The sequence below is a fragment of the Oncorhynchus kisutch genome, linkage group LG25 (genome assembly GCF_002021735.2).
Source record: "Oncorhynchus kisutch isolate 150728-3 linkage group LG25, Okis_V2, whole genome shotgun sequence".
NCBI classification, from domain to species: Eukaryota; Metazoa; Chordata; class Actinopteri; order Salmoniformes; family Salmonidae; genus Oncorhynchus; species Oncorhynchus kisutch.
The window spans coordinates 41475996-41492839 of NC_034198.2; the positions used below are offsets into that span (position 1 = coordinate 41475996).

The window sequence follows — 16844 nt, forward strand, 5'->3', positions numbered from 1 at the left end:
GGATAGAGGATGTTGTTCCCACTGTGACGGGGTTCATCAGGAAGTGGATACAAGATGTTGTTCCCACTGTGACTGGGGTTCATCAGGAAGTGGATAGAGGATGTTGTTCCCACTGTGACTGGGGTTCATCAGGAAGTGGATAGAGGATGTTGTTCCCACTGTGACTGGGTTCATCAGGAAGTGGATACAGGATGTTGTTCCCACTGTGACTGGGGTTCATCAGGAAGTGGATAGAGGATGTTGTTCCCACTGTGACTGGGGTTCATCAGGAAGAGTATAGAGGATGTTGTTCCCACTGTGATGATTAGAATTTATCCAAACCCCAAAACTGTGGATAGATGGCAGCATTCGCTCAAAGCTGAAAAGCGTGAACCTCCGCAGAGAGGGACTGAAACAGCCTGTGAAGTTCCTCCTGGGATCCCTGGTTTTCTGTTTAACTGGTCCTGTGAAGTTCCTCCTGGGATCCCTGGTTTTCTGCACCACTGTTTAACTGGTCCTGTGAAGGGTTTGTGGGTGTTCTTCTTCGCTGAACTTTCAAAGCGTATCTTTGATCTGATGTTGGAATAAGCTTTATCTGTCCCAAGTACTTTATCCTTCAGCATAGCAACCTCTATTTCTCCCAAGTACTTCAACCTCTATTTGTCCCAAGTACTTCAACCTCTATTTGTCCCAAGTACTTCAACCTCTATTTGTCCCAAGTACTTCAACCTCTATTGGTCCCAAGTACTTCAACCTCTATTTGTCCCAAGTACTTCAACCTCTATTTGTCCCAAGTACTTCAACCTCTATTTGTCCCAAGTACTTCAACCTCTATTTGTCCCAAGTACTTCAACCTCTATTTGTCCCAAGTACTTCAACCTCTATTTGTCCCAAGTACTTCAACCTCTATTTGTCCCAAGTACTTCAACCTCTATTTGTCCCAAGTACTTCAACCTCTATTTGTCTGAATGCCTTCTACTACACTACCGGTCAAAAGTTTCAGAACATTCAAGGTTTTTTCTTTATTTTTACAATTCTCTACATTGTAGAATAATAGTGAAGATGTCAAAACTATTAAATAACACACATGGAATCAGGAAGTAACATATGGAATCATGTAGTAACCAAAAAAAAACGGTTTATTTTAACCTGTTATGGCTGCAATCCCGATACCGGAATCGATATGACAACTACCAGTGAAAATAGAGGGAGCCAAATTCAAACCACAGAAATCTCAGAATTACAATTCCTAAAACATACATGTGTCTTATATAATTTTTAAGCTATTCTCGTTGTTAATCCCACCAAAGTGTCCAATTTCAAATAGGCTTTTCAGCGAAAGCACTACAAACAAATTATGTTAGGTCTCCACCAAACCACAATAAGCACAGCCATTTTCCAGCAAAAAATATAGCATTCACAAAAAACAGAAATAAAGATAAAATGAATCACTAAACTTGAATTATCTTCATCAGATGACACTCATAGGACTTCATGTTAGACAATACATGAATGTTTTGTTTGATAAAGTTCATATTTATATTTAAAAAATCTGAGTTTACATTGGCGCGTTAGATTCACTAGTTCCAAAAACATCAAGTGATTTTGCATAGCCACATCATTCAACATAAATGCTCATCATAAATGTAGATGATAATACAAGTTATACACATGGAATTATAGACATACCTCTCCTTAATGCAAAAAAGAAATGTCAGAGTGTTTTCTATCCAATACTAATAATAATATGCAAATATTAGTAACTATGACTGAGGAGCAGGCCGTTTGATATGGGCACCTTTCATCCAAGCTACTCAATACTGCCCCTGCAGCCATAAAAAGTTAAACAAATCAAAATAGATTTTATATTTGAGATTCTTCAAATAGCCACCCTTTGCCTTGATGACAGCTTTGCACACAATGTAGAAAATAGTCAAATTAAAGAAAAACCCTTGAATGCTCTAAAACTTTCGACCGGTAGTGTCTGATCATCATCATCATCTAACGGGTTCTATTTGTCCACAGTGTGTATTTTAAGCAATAAGGCACGAGGGGGTGTGGTTTTTTCTAATTAAAAAAATTTGAAGTTCAAACTGTTTGGGTATAGACCTGGAAAGTATGACATAACTTTGCAGGCTATCTCTGCAGTAGATTGCAACTCCTCCTCCGTTGGCAGTTCTATCTTGACGGAAAATGTTGTAGCTGGGTATGGAAATCTCTGAATTGTTGGTGGCCTTCCTAAGCCAGGATTCAGACATGGCAAGGACATCAGATTTAGCAGAGTGTAGCAGATGTATCAGAGGTATAATGAGTGGAACTAGGGGCTCCATTGTAAACTAAAACAATGATAACTAATCTAAACAACAGCATACAAGGCATATTGACATATGAGAGAGACATACAGTGAGGCATAAAGTAATCACAGGTGTTGATTTGGAGAGCTAGCTAAGACAACAACAGCTAATCAGCTACAACAACAGGTAAAATGGCGATGAATGGGCAGAGAGGGTCGGTTAACTACACAGAGTTTGCGGCTGGGGCCAACAGATAAAAATAAATAAACCGAATGGAGTACCGTGATTAATGGACAGTCCAGCGGGCATCAGCTATGTAGCCAAGTGATCATAGTGTCCAGGGGGCAGCAACAGATGGAACAGGGAGGCCGCGGAGTAGTCGTTACTACGCTAGCACGCGGGCGACACGGCGTTTAAAGCTAGTAGACACATCTGCTCCGATGTCCGACGGAGGCCGGTTGAAGGCACAGCGGATGGAGTATTCGTCGGCAGACCTGTCGTGGTGGTGCGGCGGGGCGCCGTGTCTACTAAGGATCCAAGCCAGATGGCGAAAGAGGTATTGTAGTTGTAGTACTTTAGTTTTCTATCCGGGAGATGCGCCTGGCTCACGGCTAACCGGTGCTTGCATCGGGGCAGGGGAGTTAGCCACTATAGCCACTCTGTAGCAGCCGTGATCCGGTGCCAAGGTCCAGAGCTTACGGCAAGGATCCGGTGGAGTAGTGGATTCTAGCCGTGCTTGGGTGGAGGCCGGGTGAACAACTGAGTAGGCCGGGAGGTGGGCCTCAGGGATAGCTTAGGAACTGGGTAACTCGGTGGGTGCTAGCTAGCTGTGAAGATCAGGAGTAATGGTCCAGGGATTACGGCAGGAATCCGGCGTTGTAGTAGAGAGACAGTCCGGTACTGGTAGGCTGGCCAGTATTATCCAGGCTAAAACAAAGGGCTGGTACCTCTGCAGATCGTAAAGGCCGCTAGCAGTGGCTAACAATTACTAAATAGCTTGTAGCTAATTAGCTGGTTAGCTTCTGATGGCTAGGTGGTTCTGGCTATAAGGTCTAGAAATAAAAAATAATAGCGGTTCCGTATCACATTGGGTGAGAAAGGTATAATTGAACTAAAATGAAGAAGAGATTGAAAATAAAATTGAAATATATACAAAAAAGACGAAAAAATACAAAAGTACACGAAAGGACGAACAAAACACGTCTGCACTGCTACGCCATCTTGGAGTTTAATAAGCAAAGGGTCTGAATACATAAATAAGGTATTTCATTTTTTTAATACATTTGAAAAATGTTCTAAAAACCTGTTATTGCTTTGTCATCATGGGGTTTTGTGTGTAGATTGATGAGACAAAAAATATTAAATACATGTTAGAATATGGCTACAATGTAACAAAATGTGGAAAAAGTCAAGGGCTCTGAATACTTTCTGAATGCACTGTATATTGTCTATTTATTTATGTATCTATTTATTGATCTGTTGATCTATTTATTGATATGTTGATCTATTTATGTATCTATTGATCTATGTATCTATTGATCTATGTATTGATCTATTTATTGATCCTTTTTTATGTATTGATCTATTTATTGATTGATCTATGTATTTATTTATTGATCAATTTCTTTATTGGTCTGTTTATGTATTTATTGATTATTATTATATTTATATTTATTTATCTTTTATTGCTTTAAAAAAAAAATTGATCAATGTAAAAAATATATATATATTTATTGATCTATTGATCTATTTTATTGATCTGTTTATTGATTCATTGGCTGATACATTTGCCCTGTTTTTGGTTCATGTTTCTCAGATGTGTAATATTCCTATATTTGTTTTTCCTTCTATAATACACTGAACAAAAATATAACTGCAACATGTAAAGTGTTGGTCTCATGTTTCATGAGCTGAAATAGAAGATCCCTAGAAATGTTCCATACGGACAAAAAGCTTATTTCTCTCAAATTGTGTTCACAAATTTGATTAGATCCCTGTTAGTGAGCATTTCTCCTTTGCCAAGATAATCCATCCACCTGACACGTGTGGCATATCGAGAAGCTGAATAAACAGCATGATCATTACACAGGTGCACCTTGTGCTGGGGACAATAAAAGGCCACTTTAAAATGTGCAGTTTTGTCACACAACACAATGCCACAGATGTCTCAAGTTTTGAGGGAGCATACTATTGGCATGCTGACTGCAGAGCTGTTTCCAGAGAACTGCATTTTAATTTCTATAACATAAGCCTCCTCGTTTTAGAGAATTTGTCAGTATATCCAACCGACATATTCATTCATAACAAATTTAACTTCTTTAAACAATTGATGTGACTTTGCTTTGGTCGTGTTCCCTTGCTGACGATTGGATTGGTATTTTACGTATTAGCTAACCACATCAACACCAACTCGTTGGCCTTGTGATTACAGTGTCCACCCTGAGATTGGAAGGTTGTGAGTTCAATCCCTACCAAAGACTGTGAAAATGGGACTGGATGTATCTCTGCTTGGCACTCAGCATTAAGGAGATAGATTGGGGGTAAGGCCCTGTGATAGACTAGTGTCCAGGGAGTGTACTGAGGAGATATTCTAGTGTCCTGTCCAGGCGGTGTACTGAGGAGATAGACTAGTGTCCTGTCCAGGGGGTGTACTGAGGAGATAGACTAGTGTCCTGTCCAGGGGGTATACTGAGGAGATATTCTAGTGTCCTGTCCAGGGGGTGTACTGAGGAGATAGACCAGCGTCCTGTCCAGGGGGTGTACTGAGGAGATAGACTAGTACTGGTACATCAAGCTGCATTGCGTTACAGAAATAGGTGATAGGCTCCTACACTATGTTCTGTTCTGTATTTACTAACCACATAATCTGGTGCAGTTGATTATGTGGCACGCAACCATTGGCTGATCCATGCAACATCTGAGCAGGGCAACATCACCTTTGTGCTCAGTAAATAAATAATAACAGTATGTTGCCTGTACTTTCATTTTGAAATGTATCTGCAGTCCCACAGCGAGAAATGTTCCCACAAACGGTTCTACCGCAGCGCTCTCTTACCCAAGCGGTCCCAACAACACCTTAGTGGCACACACATTGACTGGGAAACAGCTGTTCGCTAATTGGCAGGAAAACACAAGGCTACTGTTCACTAATACACAGAAGGCTATGTCTGTTTATATCTAGTTTCTAAAATGTATTTTTGTTTTTAAGTAAATGCCATGTAACTTATATTATTATCTAGACACAGTGAGGGAAAAAAAGTATTTGATCCCCTGCTGATTTTGTACGATTGCCCACTGACAAAGAAATGATCTGCCTATAATTTTAATGGTAGGTTTATTTGAACAGTGAGAGACAGAACACCAACAACAAAATCCTGAAAAACGCATGTCAAAAATGTTATAAATTGATTTGCATTTTAATGAGGGAAATAAGTATTTGACCGCCTCTGTCACGGGCGTCGTACAGACCGCACCACCCTCTGGAGAGCCTTGCGGTTGTGGGCGGAGCAGTTTCCGTACCAGGCAGTGATACAGCCCGACAGGATGCTCTCAATTGTGCATCTGTAACATTTTGTGAGGGTTTTAGGTGACAAGGCACATTTCTTCAGATGCGGAAGGCCAACATAGGAAAATGTGATGGATTGAGATGCAGCCCGTGCAGATATCTCTAGCTTAAACTGACAGGTTTTGATGCCGATTTTTTCCATTATGTTACTTAGATTGACGCACGGGTGAAATTATGTTACTTAGATTGGCCTCATGGTGAAATCCCTGAGCGGTTTCCTTCCTCTGCTGCAACTGAGTTAGGAAGGACGCCTGTATCTTTGTAGTGACTGGGTCTATTGATAGTGTAATTAATAACTTCACCATGCTCAAAGGGATATTCAATGTCTACCAATAGGTGCCCTTCTTTACGAGGCATTTAAAAAAAACATGATCTTTGTGGTTGAATCTGTGTTTGAAATTCACTGCTCAACTGAGGGACCTTACAGATAATTATATGTGTGGGCACAGAGATTAGTTAGTCAATCAAAAATAATTTAAACACTTTTTTGCACACAGAGTCCATGCAATTTATTATTATACTTTGTTAATTAAGCACATTTTTACTCCTGAACGTATTTAGGCTTTCCATAACTAAGGGTTTGAATACTTATTTACACAAGTCATTTTATTTTTTATTTTTATTTTCTATTTTTACTAATTAAAAAAAAATCCATATTAAATGCAGGTTGTAACCCAAGATAATGCCGAAAAAATCAAGGAGTGTTAACACTTTCTGAAGGCACTGTATTATGAATAAGTACAGTTTTTTTTTTACACTCTTCTAAAATAACCTGGGGGACATTTTGAAATGGTAAAAAAATTATGTGACCCGGAAGTGATTTTGTTTTGTTGCTGAGACGATGACGTGTCTGTTTTGTGGTACGTTACAGTCGAAACCGTATTTATGTAATATCTTTGGTTTAAGAGTTAACCTAACCTCACATCAGCTGTAAAAAACAACAACAACAACAACTATGTTGTTGTAGTACTAATTGTACCAAGTAAAAACGCTCATGACAACAACGTAAAACTGTGAAGCTAATTGTGTCTAGCTAACCTTTACGAATTAGCTAGACCTTGGTCACTGCTGGCTGTACATGCCAAAATGTATTTTGTGTTGTTAAACTAGCTATAGATCCACTATCGTATGTTTGCAAGCCGTATGATATTTTTCACTAGCCTGCTGAGGAGAGGACTCTGTGTGAAACCATTCTGGAACCATCGTTACCAAAACGTTTCGGTGGTATTACTGAATGAGGTTGTATTGTGAGTATGCATAACAATTCACTTTATTTTGTATGAACTATAGACATTCAAATACTTGTGGCGTGTGAAATGGCTAGCTAACGTTAGCTAGATGGTTTATCAACACACGTCCCATCTATTCTGGGGATGCTAACGTTATTATGGTGCTCTTTCTCTATCTTGAAGCATGACTGCACTGTCAGACTTGGAGCCTGCTAAAAAGAGACTGCGGGTTGAATTTGGCCTCCAAGCACCTGTCGGCTCAAGGAGCCCTCTTTCATTGGCTTTTAAAGGTAACACCCCCTGAGCAGGGAATATTAAATGATCCTCTGTGTAATCTGATTGTGGATTTTTCTTCAGTTCCATTTTTTTTCTCCAGATTTTTTTTTTTGAGTTTGATTTTCTGATGTGTTTTTGCGGTAGGCCTATAGGCTACACTCACTATGACTTACCAGTCAAGTTAATTATGATCCAAGTTGATTCTCATTCTGTTGTCTTTTGTGTCTTCTCCATTAGCAAGTTCCAAAGAGGCAAGTCTACACGCAATGGAGGGGCAGCAGCATAGTGCCAAAGCAACATCTCTTAGTCAGAAAAACAATCCCAAGTCCCAACAGAATAACCCTGATAAGTGGCTGTTGGAACTTCCCCAAAGCACCACAAGCCCAGCTTCTGACATGTGTGAAGCTGCTGAACAACAACTGGAGGATGTAGAGATGGTGAGTCCAGACAGCTCCGAGTCTGGCTGCAGTCACAAGATCCAGTTTATGGAGACAGAGACCGAGGCCCAGACCCACAGTTCAGACTCTGAGGAACCTGTTGTCTCTAGTATTATAGACCCGGAGGATGAAGAGACAGCTCCCTTAACACCATCTGACAGCTTAAAGGATCACAAACCCGTCTTGCAAATCACCACAGATCACATTCCCGTCTCGCAAATCACCACAGATCACAGGCCTGTTTCGGAAGTCTCCACAGATCACAAGCCGGTCTCGGAAGTGCCCACGGATCACACGCCGGTCTCGGAAGTGCCCACGGATCACACGCCGGTCTCGGAAGTGCCCACGGATCACACGCCGGTCTCGGAAGTGCCCACGGATCACACGCCGGTCTCGGAAGTGCCCACGGATCACACGCCGGTCTCGGAAGTGCCCACGGATCACACGCCGGTCTCGGAAGTGCCCACGGATCACACGCCGGTCTCGGAAGTGCCCACGGATCACACGCCGGTCTCGGAAGTGCCCACGGATCACACGCCGGTCTCGGAAGTGCCCACGGATCACACGCCGGTCTCGGAAGTGCCCAAGGATCACACGCCGGTCTCGGAAGTGCCCAAGGATCACAAGCCGGTCTCGGAAGTGCCCAAGGATCACAAGCCGGTCTCGGAAGTGCCCAAGGATCACAAGCCGATCTCGGAAGTGCCCACAGATCCTAAAGGGAACAGTGATGAGCAAATGGAGGAGACCGTGAGCCAGATCAACAGGGGTCTGGACAAGCAGCAGGACACAGAAAGATCCTCCTCCAAGGGCCAAGGAAAAATAACAGACTTCTTCGCCCCATCCACAAGGTACAGTATTGAATACCTGATGCTGTGGAAGTAACCCATTTAAATACAGAATTCTGGGTTCACGCGTTTTACATTCAAATATGCAAGAGAGCAAAATTACGTCACGTCTTAGATTCACGGACATAGTACAAAGTTATATCTCAAGATTATATAGTCTAAGCATCCTCAATTACATGTCGGGTATAGGCTTCATTACAAATGTTGGTTGATAGGACAGTGGGGGTCCCAGGAGGTGAGGACAGTGGGGGTCCCAGGAGGTGAGGACAGTGGGGGTCCCAGGAGGTGAGGACAGTGGGGGTACCAGCAGGTGAGGACAGTGGGGGTACCAGCAGGTGAGGACAGTGGGGGTACCAGCAGGTGAGGACAGTGGGGGGTACCAGCAGGTGAGGACAGTGGGGGTACCAGCAGGTGAGGACAGTGGGGGTACCAGCAGGTGAGGACAGTGGGGGTACCAGCAGGTGAGGACAGTGGGGGTACCAGCAGGTGAGGACAGTGGCGGTACCAGCAGGTGAGGATCGTTTTTGAGAGCTGAGAATTCTGTGTCCTGGGTCGTTCCACCTCAAAAAGTACAAGAGGATTTTAACACCCACCGTCTCAGATTGTTCTGGAGTCATTTGTTGTTAGAAACAGATCAGACTAGCATTCCTGCAACAGTGCATCCAAATTGGCCATTTTTTTGTGTGTGTATTTATTAGGATCCACATCAGCTACTCTTCCTGAGGTCCACAGGAAACATGACATAAGACATAGTACAGAACATTATTAGTCAAGGACTGAAATACTTTTAAAACATCACACACAGCCTACATGTCAGTACATACACACTACATGTCAGTACATACACACTACATGTCAGTACATACACACTACATGTCAGTACATACACACTACATGTCAGTACATACACACTACATGTCAGTACATACACACTACATGTCAGTACATACACACTACATGTCAGTACATACACACTACATGTCAGTACATACACACTACATGTCAGTACATACACACTACATGTCAGTACATACACACTACATGTCAGTACATACACACTACATGTCAGTACATACACACTACATGTCAGTACATACACACTACATGTCAGTACATACACACTACATGTCAGTACATACACACTACATGTCAGTACATGCACACTACATGTCAGTACATACACACTACATGTCAGTACATGCACACTACATGTCAGTACATACACACTACATGTCAGTACATACACACTACATGTCAGTACATACACACTACATGTCAGTACATACACACTACATGTCAGTACATACACACTACATGTCAGTACATACACACTACATGTCAGTACATACACACTACATGTCAGTACATACACACTACATGTCAGTACATGCACACTACATGTCAGTACATGCACACTACATGTCAGTACATACACACTACATGTCAGTACATACACACTACATGTCAGTACATACACACTACATGTCAATAGGTCTAATACAACATTTGTATTTATATGATTCATTTGCATTTATAATCTCTGACCTACACAACCAGGTGAGGGGAGTTCCTAACTAATATAATCACTGACCTACACAACCAGGTGAGGGCAGTTCCTTACTAATCACTGACCTACACAACCAGGTGAGGGCAGTTCCTTACTAATCACTGACCTACACAACCAGGTGAGGGCAGTTCCTTACTAATCACTGACCTACACAACCAGGTGAGGGCAGTTCCTTACTAATCACTGACCTACACAACCAGGTGAGGGCAGTTCCTTACTAATCACTGACCTACACAACCAGGTGAGGGCAGTTCCTTACTAATCACTGACCTACACAACCAGGTGAGGGCAGTTCCTTACTAATCACTGACCTACACAACCAGGTGAGGGCAGTTCCTTACTAATCACTGACCTACACAACCAGGTGAGGGCAGTTCCTTACTAATCACTGACCTACACAACCAGGTGAGGGCAGTTCCTTACTAATCACTGACCTACACAACCAGGTGAGGGCAGTTCCTTACTAATCACTGACCTACACAACCAGGTGAGGGGAGTTCCTTACTAATCACTGACCTACACAACCAGGTGAGGGCAGTTCCTTACTAATCACTGACCTACACAACCAGGTGAGGGCAGTTCCTTACTAATCACTGACCTACACAACCAGGTGAGGGCAGTTCCTTACTAATCACTGACCTACACAACCAGGTGAGGGCAGTTCCTTACTAATCACTGACCTACACAACCAGGTGAGGGCAGTTCCTTACTAATCACTGACCTACACAACCAGGTGAGGGCAGTTCCTTACTAATCACTGACCTACACAACCAGGTGAGGGGAGTTCCTTACTAATCTCTGACCTACACAACCAGGTGAGGGGAGTTCCTAACTAATCACTGACCTAGACAACCAGGTGAGGGGAGTTCCTTACTAATCACTGACCTACACAACCAGGTGAGGGCAGTTCCTTACTAATCACTGACCTACACAACCAGGTGAGGGCAGTTCCTTACTAATCACTGACCTACACAACCAGGTGAGGGCAGTTCCTTACTAATCACTGACCTACACAACCAGGTGAGGGCAGTTCCTTACTAATCACTGACCTACACAACCAGGTGAGGGGAGTTCCTTACTAATCACTGACCTACACAACCAGGTGAGGGCAGTTCCTTACTAATCACTGACCTACACAACCAGGTGAAGGCAGTTCCTTACTAATCACTGACCTACACAACCAGGTGAGGGCAGTTCCTTACTAATCACTGACCTACACAACCAGGTGAGGGGAGTTCCTTACTAATCACTGACCTACACAACCAGGTGAGGGCAGTTCCTTACTAATCACTGACCTACACAACCAGGTGAGGGGAGTTCCTTACTAATCACTGACCTACACAACCAGGTGAGGGGAGTTCTTAACTAATCACTGACCTACACAACCAGGTGAGGGGAGTTCCTAACTAATCACTGACCTACACAACCAGGTGAGGGGAGTTCCTTACTAATCACTGACCTACACAACCAGGTGAGGGGAGTTCCTTACTAATCTCTGACCTACACAACCAGGTGAGGGGAGTTCCTTACTAATCTCTGACCTACACAACCAGGTGAGGGGAGTTCCTAACTAATCACTGACCTAGACAACCAGGTGAGGGGAGTTCCTAACTAACTCATCACTGACCTACACAACCAGGTGAGGGGAGTTCCTAACTAATCACTGACCTACACAACCAGATGAGGGGAGTTCCTAACTAATCACTGACCTACACAACCAGGTGAGGGGAGTTCCTTACTAATCTCTGACCTACACAACCAGGTGAGGGGAGTTCCTAACTAATCACTGACCTAGACAACCAGGTGAGGGGAGTTCCTTACTAATCACTGACCTAGACAACCAGGTGAGGGGAGTTCCTAACTAACTCATCACTGACCTACACAACCAGGTGAGGGGAGTTCCTAACTAATCACTGACCTACACAACCAGATGAGGGGAGTTCCTAACTAATCACTGACCTACACAACCAGATGAGGGGAGTTCCTTACTAATCACTGACCTACACAACCAGGTGAGGGGAGTTCCTAATTAATCACTGACCTAGACAACCAGGTGAGGGGAGTTCCTTACTAATCACTGACCTACACAACCAGGTGAGGGGAGTTCCTTACTAATCTCTGACCTACACAACCAGGTGAGGGGAGTTCCTTACTAATCTCTGACCTACACAACCAGGTGAGGGGAGTTCCTAACTAATCACTGACCTAGACAACCAGGTGAGGGGAGTTCCTTACTAATCACTGACCTAGACAACCAGGTGAGGGGAGTTCCTAACTAACTCATCACTGACCTACACAACCAGGTGAGGGGAGTTCCTAACTAATCACTGACCTAGACAACCAGGTGAGGGGAGTTCCTTACTAATCACTGACCTAGACAACCAGGTGAGGGAAGTTCCAAACTAACTCATCACTGACCTAGACAACCAGGTGAGGGGAGTTCCAAACTAACTCATCACTGACCTAGACAACCAGGTACAAGTGAACAGTAAAAACCAGCAGTCACTAGACCAGGGTTCGCCAACTAGCGGCCTGCGAGGTGAATCTGGTCTGCGAATAGTTTATAGGTGCTATATTTACATTCAATACATCTGATTTGGACCAAACGTTTTTCTAACAAGGAGCAAGACATGAGGAATCCACGCAAATATATACTTCACTTCAGACTTAAAAAAATAAAAAAAAAAAGTTAGTTAGGCCTATGTGTAAGTAATTAAGTAGGTTACTCCTGTTATGGTTGTAAGCAAAGATTTGTAAGGATATGAGTCGACTTGGCGTCCTGCTCAGTATGCTCGTTTCTCTTGGTTGACCTTTTTGGCATTTTTTTTATAAGTATTTTTCAATGATAAAGTTGTGAAGCTTCTTTATGGTTTTTTTCACTATTAGGCTACTGACCAATAGAACACCTAGCCGAATTTGAATGCTATTCATACTATTTTGATTTGTGGATAGTTTTTATCGTGACAGTTATTTGTGTTCCTGTTACTGTCAGAGAAACATGCTCTTCTCCGGGGTGGCTGTTATTTTCTCCACCACTTGGTGAGTCACATGGCAACAGAAGAATCAATGTCTTCCTGTCAGTACAGAGATCAAGTCAATGTCTTCCTGTCAGTACGGAGATCAAGTCGATGTCTTCCTGTCAGTACGGAGATCAAGTCGATGTCTTCCTGTCAGTACAGAGATCAAGTCAATGTCTTCCTGTCAGTACGGAGATCAAGTCGATGTCTTCCTGTCAGTACGGAGATCAAGTCGATGTCTTCCTGTCAGTACGGAGATCAAGTCGATGTCTTCCTGTCAGTACGGAGATCAAGTCGATGTCTTCCTGTCAGTACGGAGATCAAGTCGATGTCTTCCTGTCAGTACGGAGATCTAGTCAATTTCTTCCTGTCAGTACAGAGATCTAGTCAATGTCTTCCTGTCAGTACAGAGATCTAGTCAATTTCTTCCTGTCAGTACAGAGATCAAGTCAATGTCTTCCTGTCAGTACAGAGATCAAGTCAATGTCAAAAGGCAGTCTATTGTGATGTAGGCAGTAGTTTTTAGCTAGATTGTTCTGATGTCTTCTTAAGGTGTTTATTATAAACCGTGTTGCTCGTGCATCCTGTTGTTGATCTATTGCATTTATTTTTTCTTCAGTGTCGTGTTAAAGTTGTTTCTCCTTTTTTCAACGTGACAGTGCCCAAGCTCCTTCGGAGAAACAACGCAGAGACGGAGAGGACGTCCCACGTGAGAAACATCGCAGAGACGGAGAGGACGTCCTACGTGAGAAACATCGCAGAGACGGAGAGGACGGCCCTCCACCGTCGCCACCGTACGATTCCAAGTGGCTGGGAAGCCCTATCAGTGATCTGAGGAGAATGCCACAGTGTGGTCGACCACTCCCACCACTGAAGAATATTCCTGACCATCACACTGTCATGATCAGGGTGAGAGAGAGGGAGCAGCTCCTTGGAAAACTAACTGAATGCTTTAGTCTAAGCCAGTGGGGTCAAACCTCTTTAGTCTAAGCCAGTGGTGTCAAACCTCTTTAGTCTAAGCCAGTGGGGTCAAACCCCTTTAGTCTAAGCCAATGGGGTCAAACCCCTTTAGTCTAAGCCAGTGGGGTCAAACCCCTTTAGTCTAAGCTAGTGGGGTCAAACCCCTTTAGTCTAAGCCAGTGGGGTCAAACCCCTTTAGTCTAAGCCAGTGGTGTCAAACCTCTTTAGTCTAAGCCAGTGGGGTCAAACCCCTTTAGTCTAAGCCAGTGGGGTCAAACCCCTTTAGTCTAAGCCAGTGGGGTCAAACCCCTTTAGTCTAAGCCAGTGGGGTCAAACCCCTTTAGTCTAAGCCAGTGGGGTCAAACCCCTTTAGTCTAAGCCAGTGGGGTCAAACCCCTTTAGTCTAAGCCAGTGGGGTCAAACCCCTTTAGTCTAAGCCAGTGGGGTCAAACCCCTTTAGTCTAAGCCAGTGGGGTCAAACCCCTTTAGTCTAAGCCAGTGGGGTCAAACCCCTTTAGTCTAAGCCAGTGGGGTCAAACCCCTTTAGTCTAAGCCAGTGGGGTCAAACCCCTTTAGTCTAAGCCAATGGGGTCAAACCCCTTTAGTCTAAGCCAGTGGTGTCAAACCTCTTTAGTCTAAGCCAGTGGGGTCAAACCCCTTTAGTCTAAGCCAGTGGTGTCTAACCTCATGGTGGGCTGAGCATCTGGTGGTTTTGTTATTTCCTTTCAATTTGTTCCTTACTAATCACTGACCTAGACAACCAGGTGAGGGGAGTTCCTAATCACTGACCTAGACAACCAGGTGAGGGGAGTTCCTAATCACTGACCTAGACAACCAGGTGAGGGGAGTTCCTAATCACTGTCCTAGACAACCAGGTGAGGGGAGTTCCTAATCACTGACCTAGACAACCAGGTGAGCGGAGTTCTTAATCACTGACCTAGACAACCAGGTGAGCGGAGTTCCTAATCACTGACCTAGACAAGCAGGTGAGGGCAGTTCCTAATCACTGACCTAGACAAGCAGGTGAGGGCAGTTCCTAACTAATCACTGACCTAGACAACCAGGTGAGGGCAGTTCCTAACTAATCACTGACCTAGACAAGCAGGTGAGGGCAGTTCCTAATCACTGACCTAGACAAGCAGGTGAGGGCAGTTCCTAATCACTGACCTAGACAAGCAGGTGAGGGCAGTTCCTAACTAATCACTGACCTAGACAAGCAGGTGAGGACAGTTCCTAATCACTGACCTAGACAACCAGGTGAGGGCAGTTCCTAACTAATCACTGACCTAGACAAGCAGGTGAGGACAGTTCCTAACTAATCACTGACCTAGACAAGCAGGTGAGGACAGTTCCTAATCACTGACCTAGACAACCAGGTGAGGGCAGTTCCTAACTAATCACTGACCTAGACAAGCAGGTGAGGGCAGTTCCTAACTAATCACTGACCTAGACAAGCAGGTGAGGACAGTTCCTAATCACTGACCTAGACAACCAGGTGAGGGCAGTTCCTAACTAATCACTGACCTAGACAACCAGGTGAGGGGAGTTCCTAACTAACTCATCACTGACCTAGACAACCAGGTGAGGGGAGTTCCTTACTAATCACTGACCTAGACAACCAGGTACAAGTGAACAGTAAGATCAGTGTTTCCCCCCATGCATAATATACAGATATGTGGTCTTGTAAACCAAAGTTTGAAATGATTGTTTTGGTCAAATATCATATCTGTTTGGGTTTCTTGTGGTCAATGTGCAGTCTACAAATGATTTATAATTATTTATGATTTATATTTCCGGCCATCTGCTAAAGAAAATAATTGTCCCGCAGCTGAATCTAGTTGATCACTGTAATAGACCCTCCATAGAATGGTCTCAGCCTTGATTTGTGCTACTCCACAATAGTCCTGGTCTCAATATTTGTGTTGGATGTATTTTGATCTATTTAACTAGGATAAGTCCGTTAAGAACAAATACTTATTTACCATGACGGCCTACAGGGGAACAGTGGGTTAAACTGCCTTGTTCGGGGGAGCAGTGGGTTAAACTGACTTGTTCGGGGGAACAGTGGGTTAAACTGACTTGTTCGGGGGAACAGTGGGTTAAACTGACTTGTTCGGGGGAACAGTGGGTTAAACTGACTTGTTCGGGGGAACAGTGGGTTAAACTGACTTGTTCGGGGGAACAGTGGGTTAAACTGACTTGTTCGGGGCACAGTGGGTTAAAACTGACTTGTTCGGGGGGAACAGTGGGTTAAACTGACTTGTTCGGGGGAACAGTGGGTTAAACTGACTTGTTCGGGGGAACAGTGGGTTAAACTGACTTGTTCGGGGGAACAGTGGGTTAAACTGACTTGTTCGGGGGAACAGTGGGTTAAACTGACTTGTTCGGGGGAACAGTGGGTTAAACTGACTTGTTCGGGGGAACAGTGGGTTAAACTGACTTGTCGGGGGAACAGTGGGTTAAACTGACTTGTTCGGGGGAACAGTGGGTTAAACTGACTTGTTCGGGGGAACAGTGGGTTAAACTGACTTGTTCGGGGGAACAGTGGGTTAACTGACTTGTTCGGGGGAACAGTGGGTTAAACTGACTTGTTCGGGGGAACAGTGGGTTAAACTGACTTGTTCGGGGGAACAGTGGGTTAAACTGACTTGTTCGGGGGAACAGTGGGTTAAACT

At 43.8% G+C, this 16844-nt stretch overlaps 1 protein-coding gene across 2 annotated transcripts in view; it reads left to right on the forward strand.

Moving 5' to 3' along the window:
- Positions 1-6634: 6634 nt before the first annotated feature.
- Positions 6635-16844, forward strand: part of LOC109883101 (poly(ADP-ribose) glycohydrolase) — a 91922-nt gene continuing 81712 nt past the window's right edge. Inside the window, exons 1-5 of one of the 2 annotated variants that reach the window (XM_031804668.1) lie at positions 6635-6698; positions 6999-7085; positions 7251-7357; positions 7581-8628; positions 13869-14118. In XM_031804668.1, the coding sequence (XP_031660528.1) occupies positions 7252-7357; positions 7581-8628; positions 13869-14118 (1404 nt within the window). In that variant the 5' untranslated portion in view covers positions 6635-6698; positions 6999-7085; position 7251. Of the gene's footprint in view, positions 7086-7250; positions 7358-7580; positions 8629-13868; positions 14119-16844 lie in introns of both variants that reach the window. The other variant, XM_031804667.1, reaches the window with a different exon arrangement.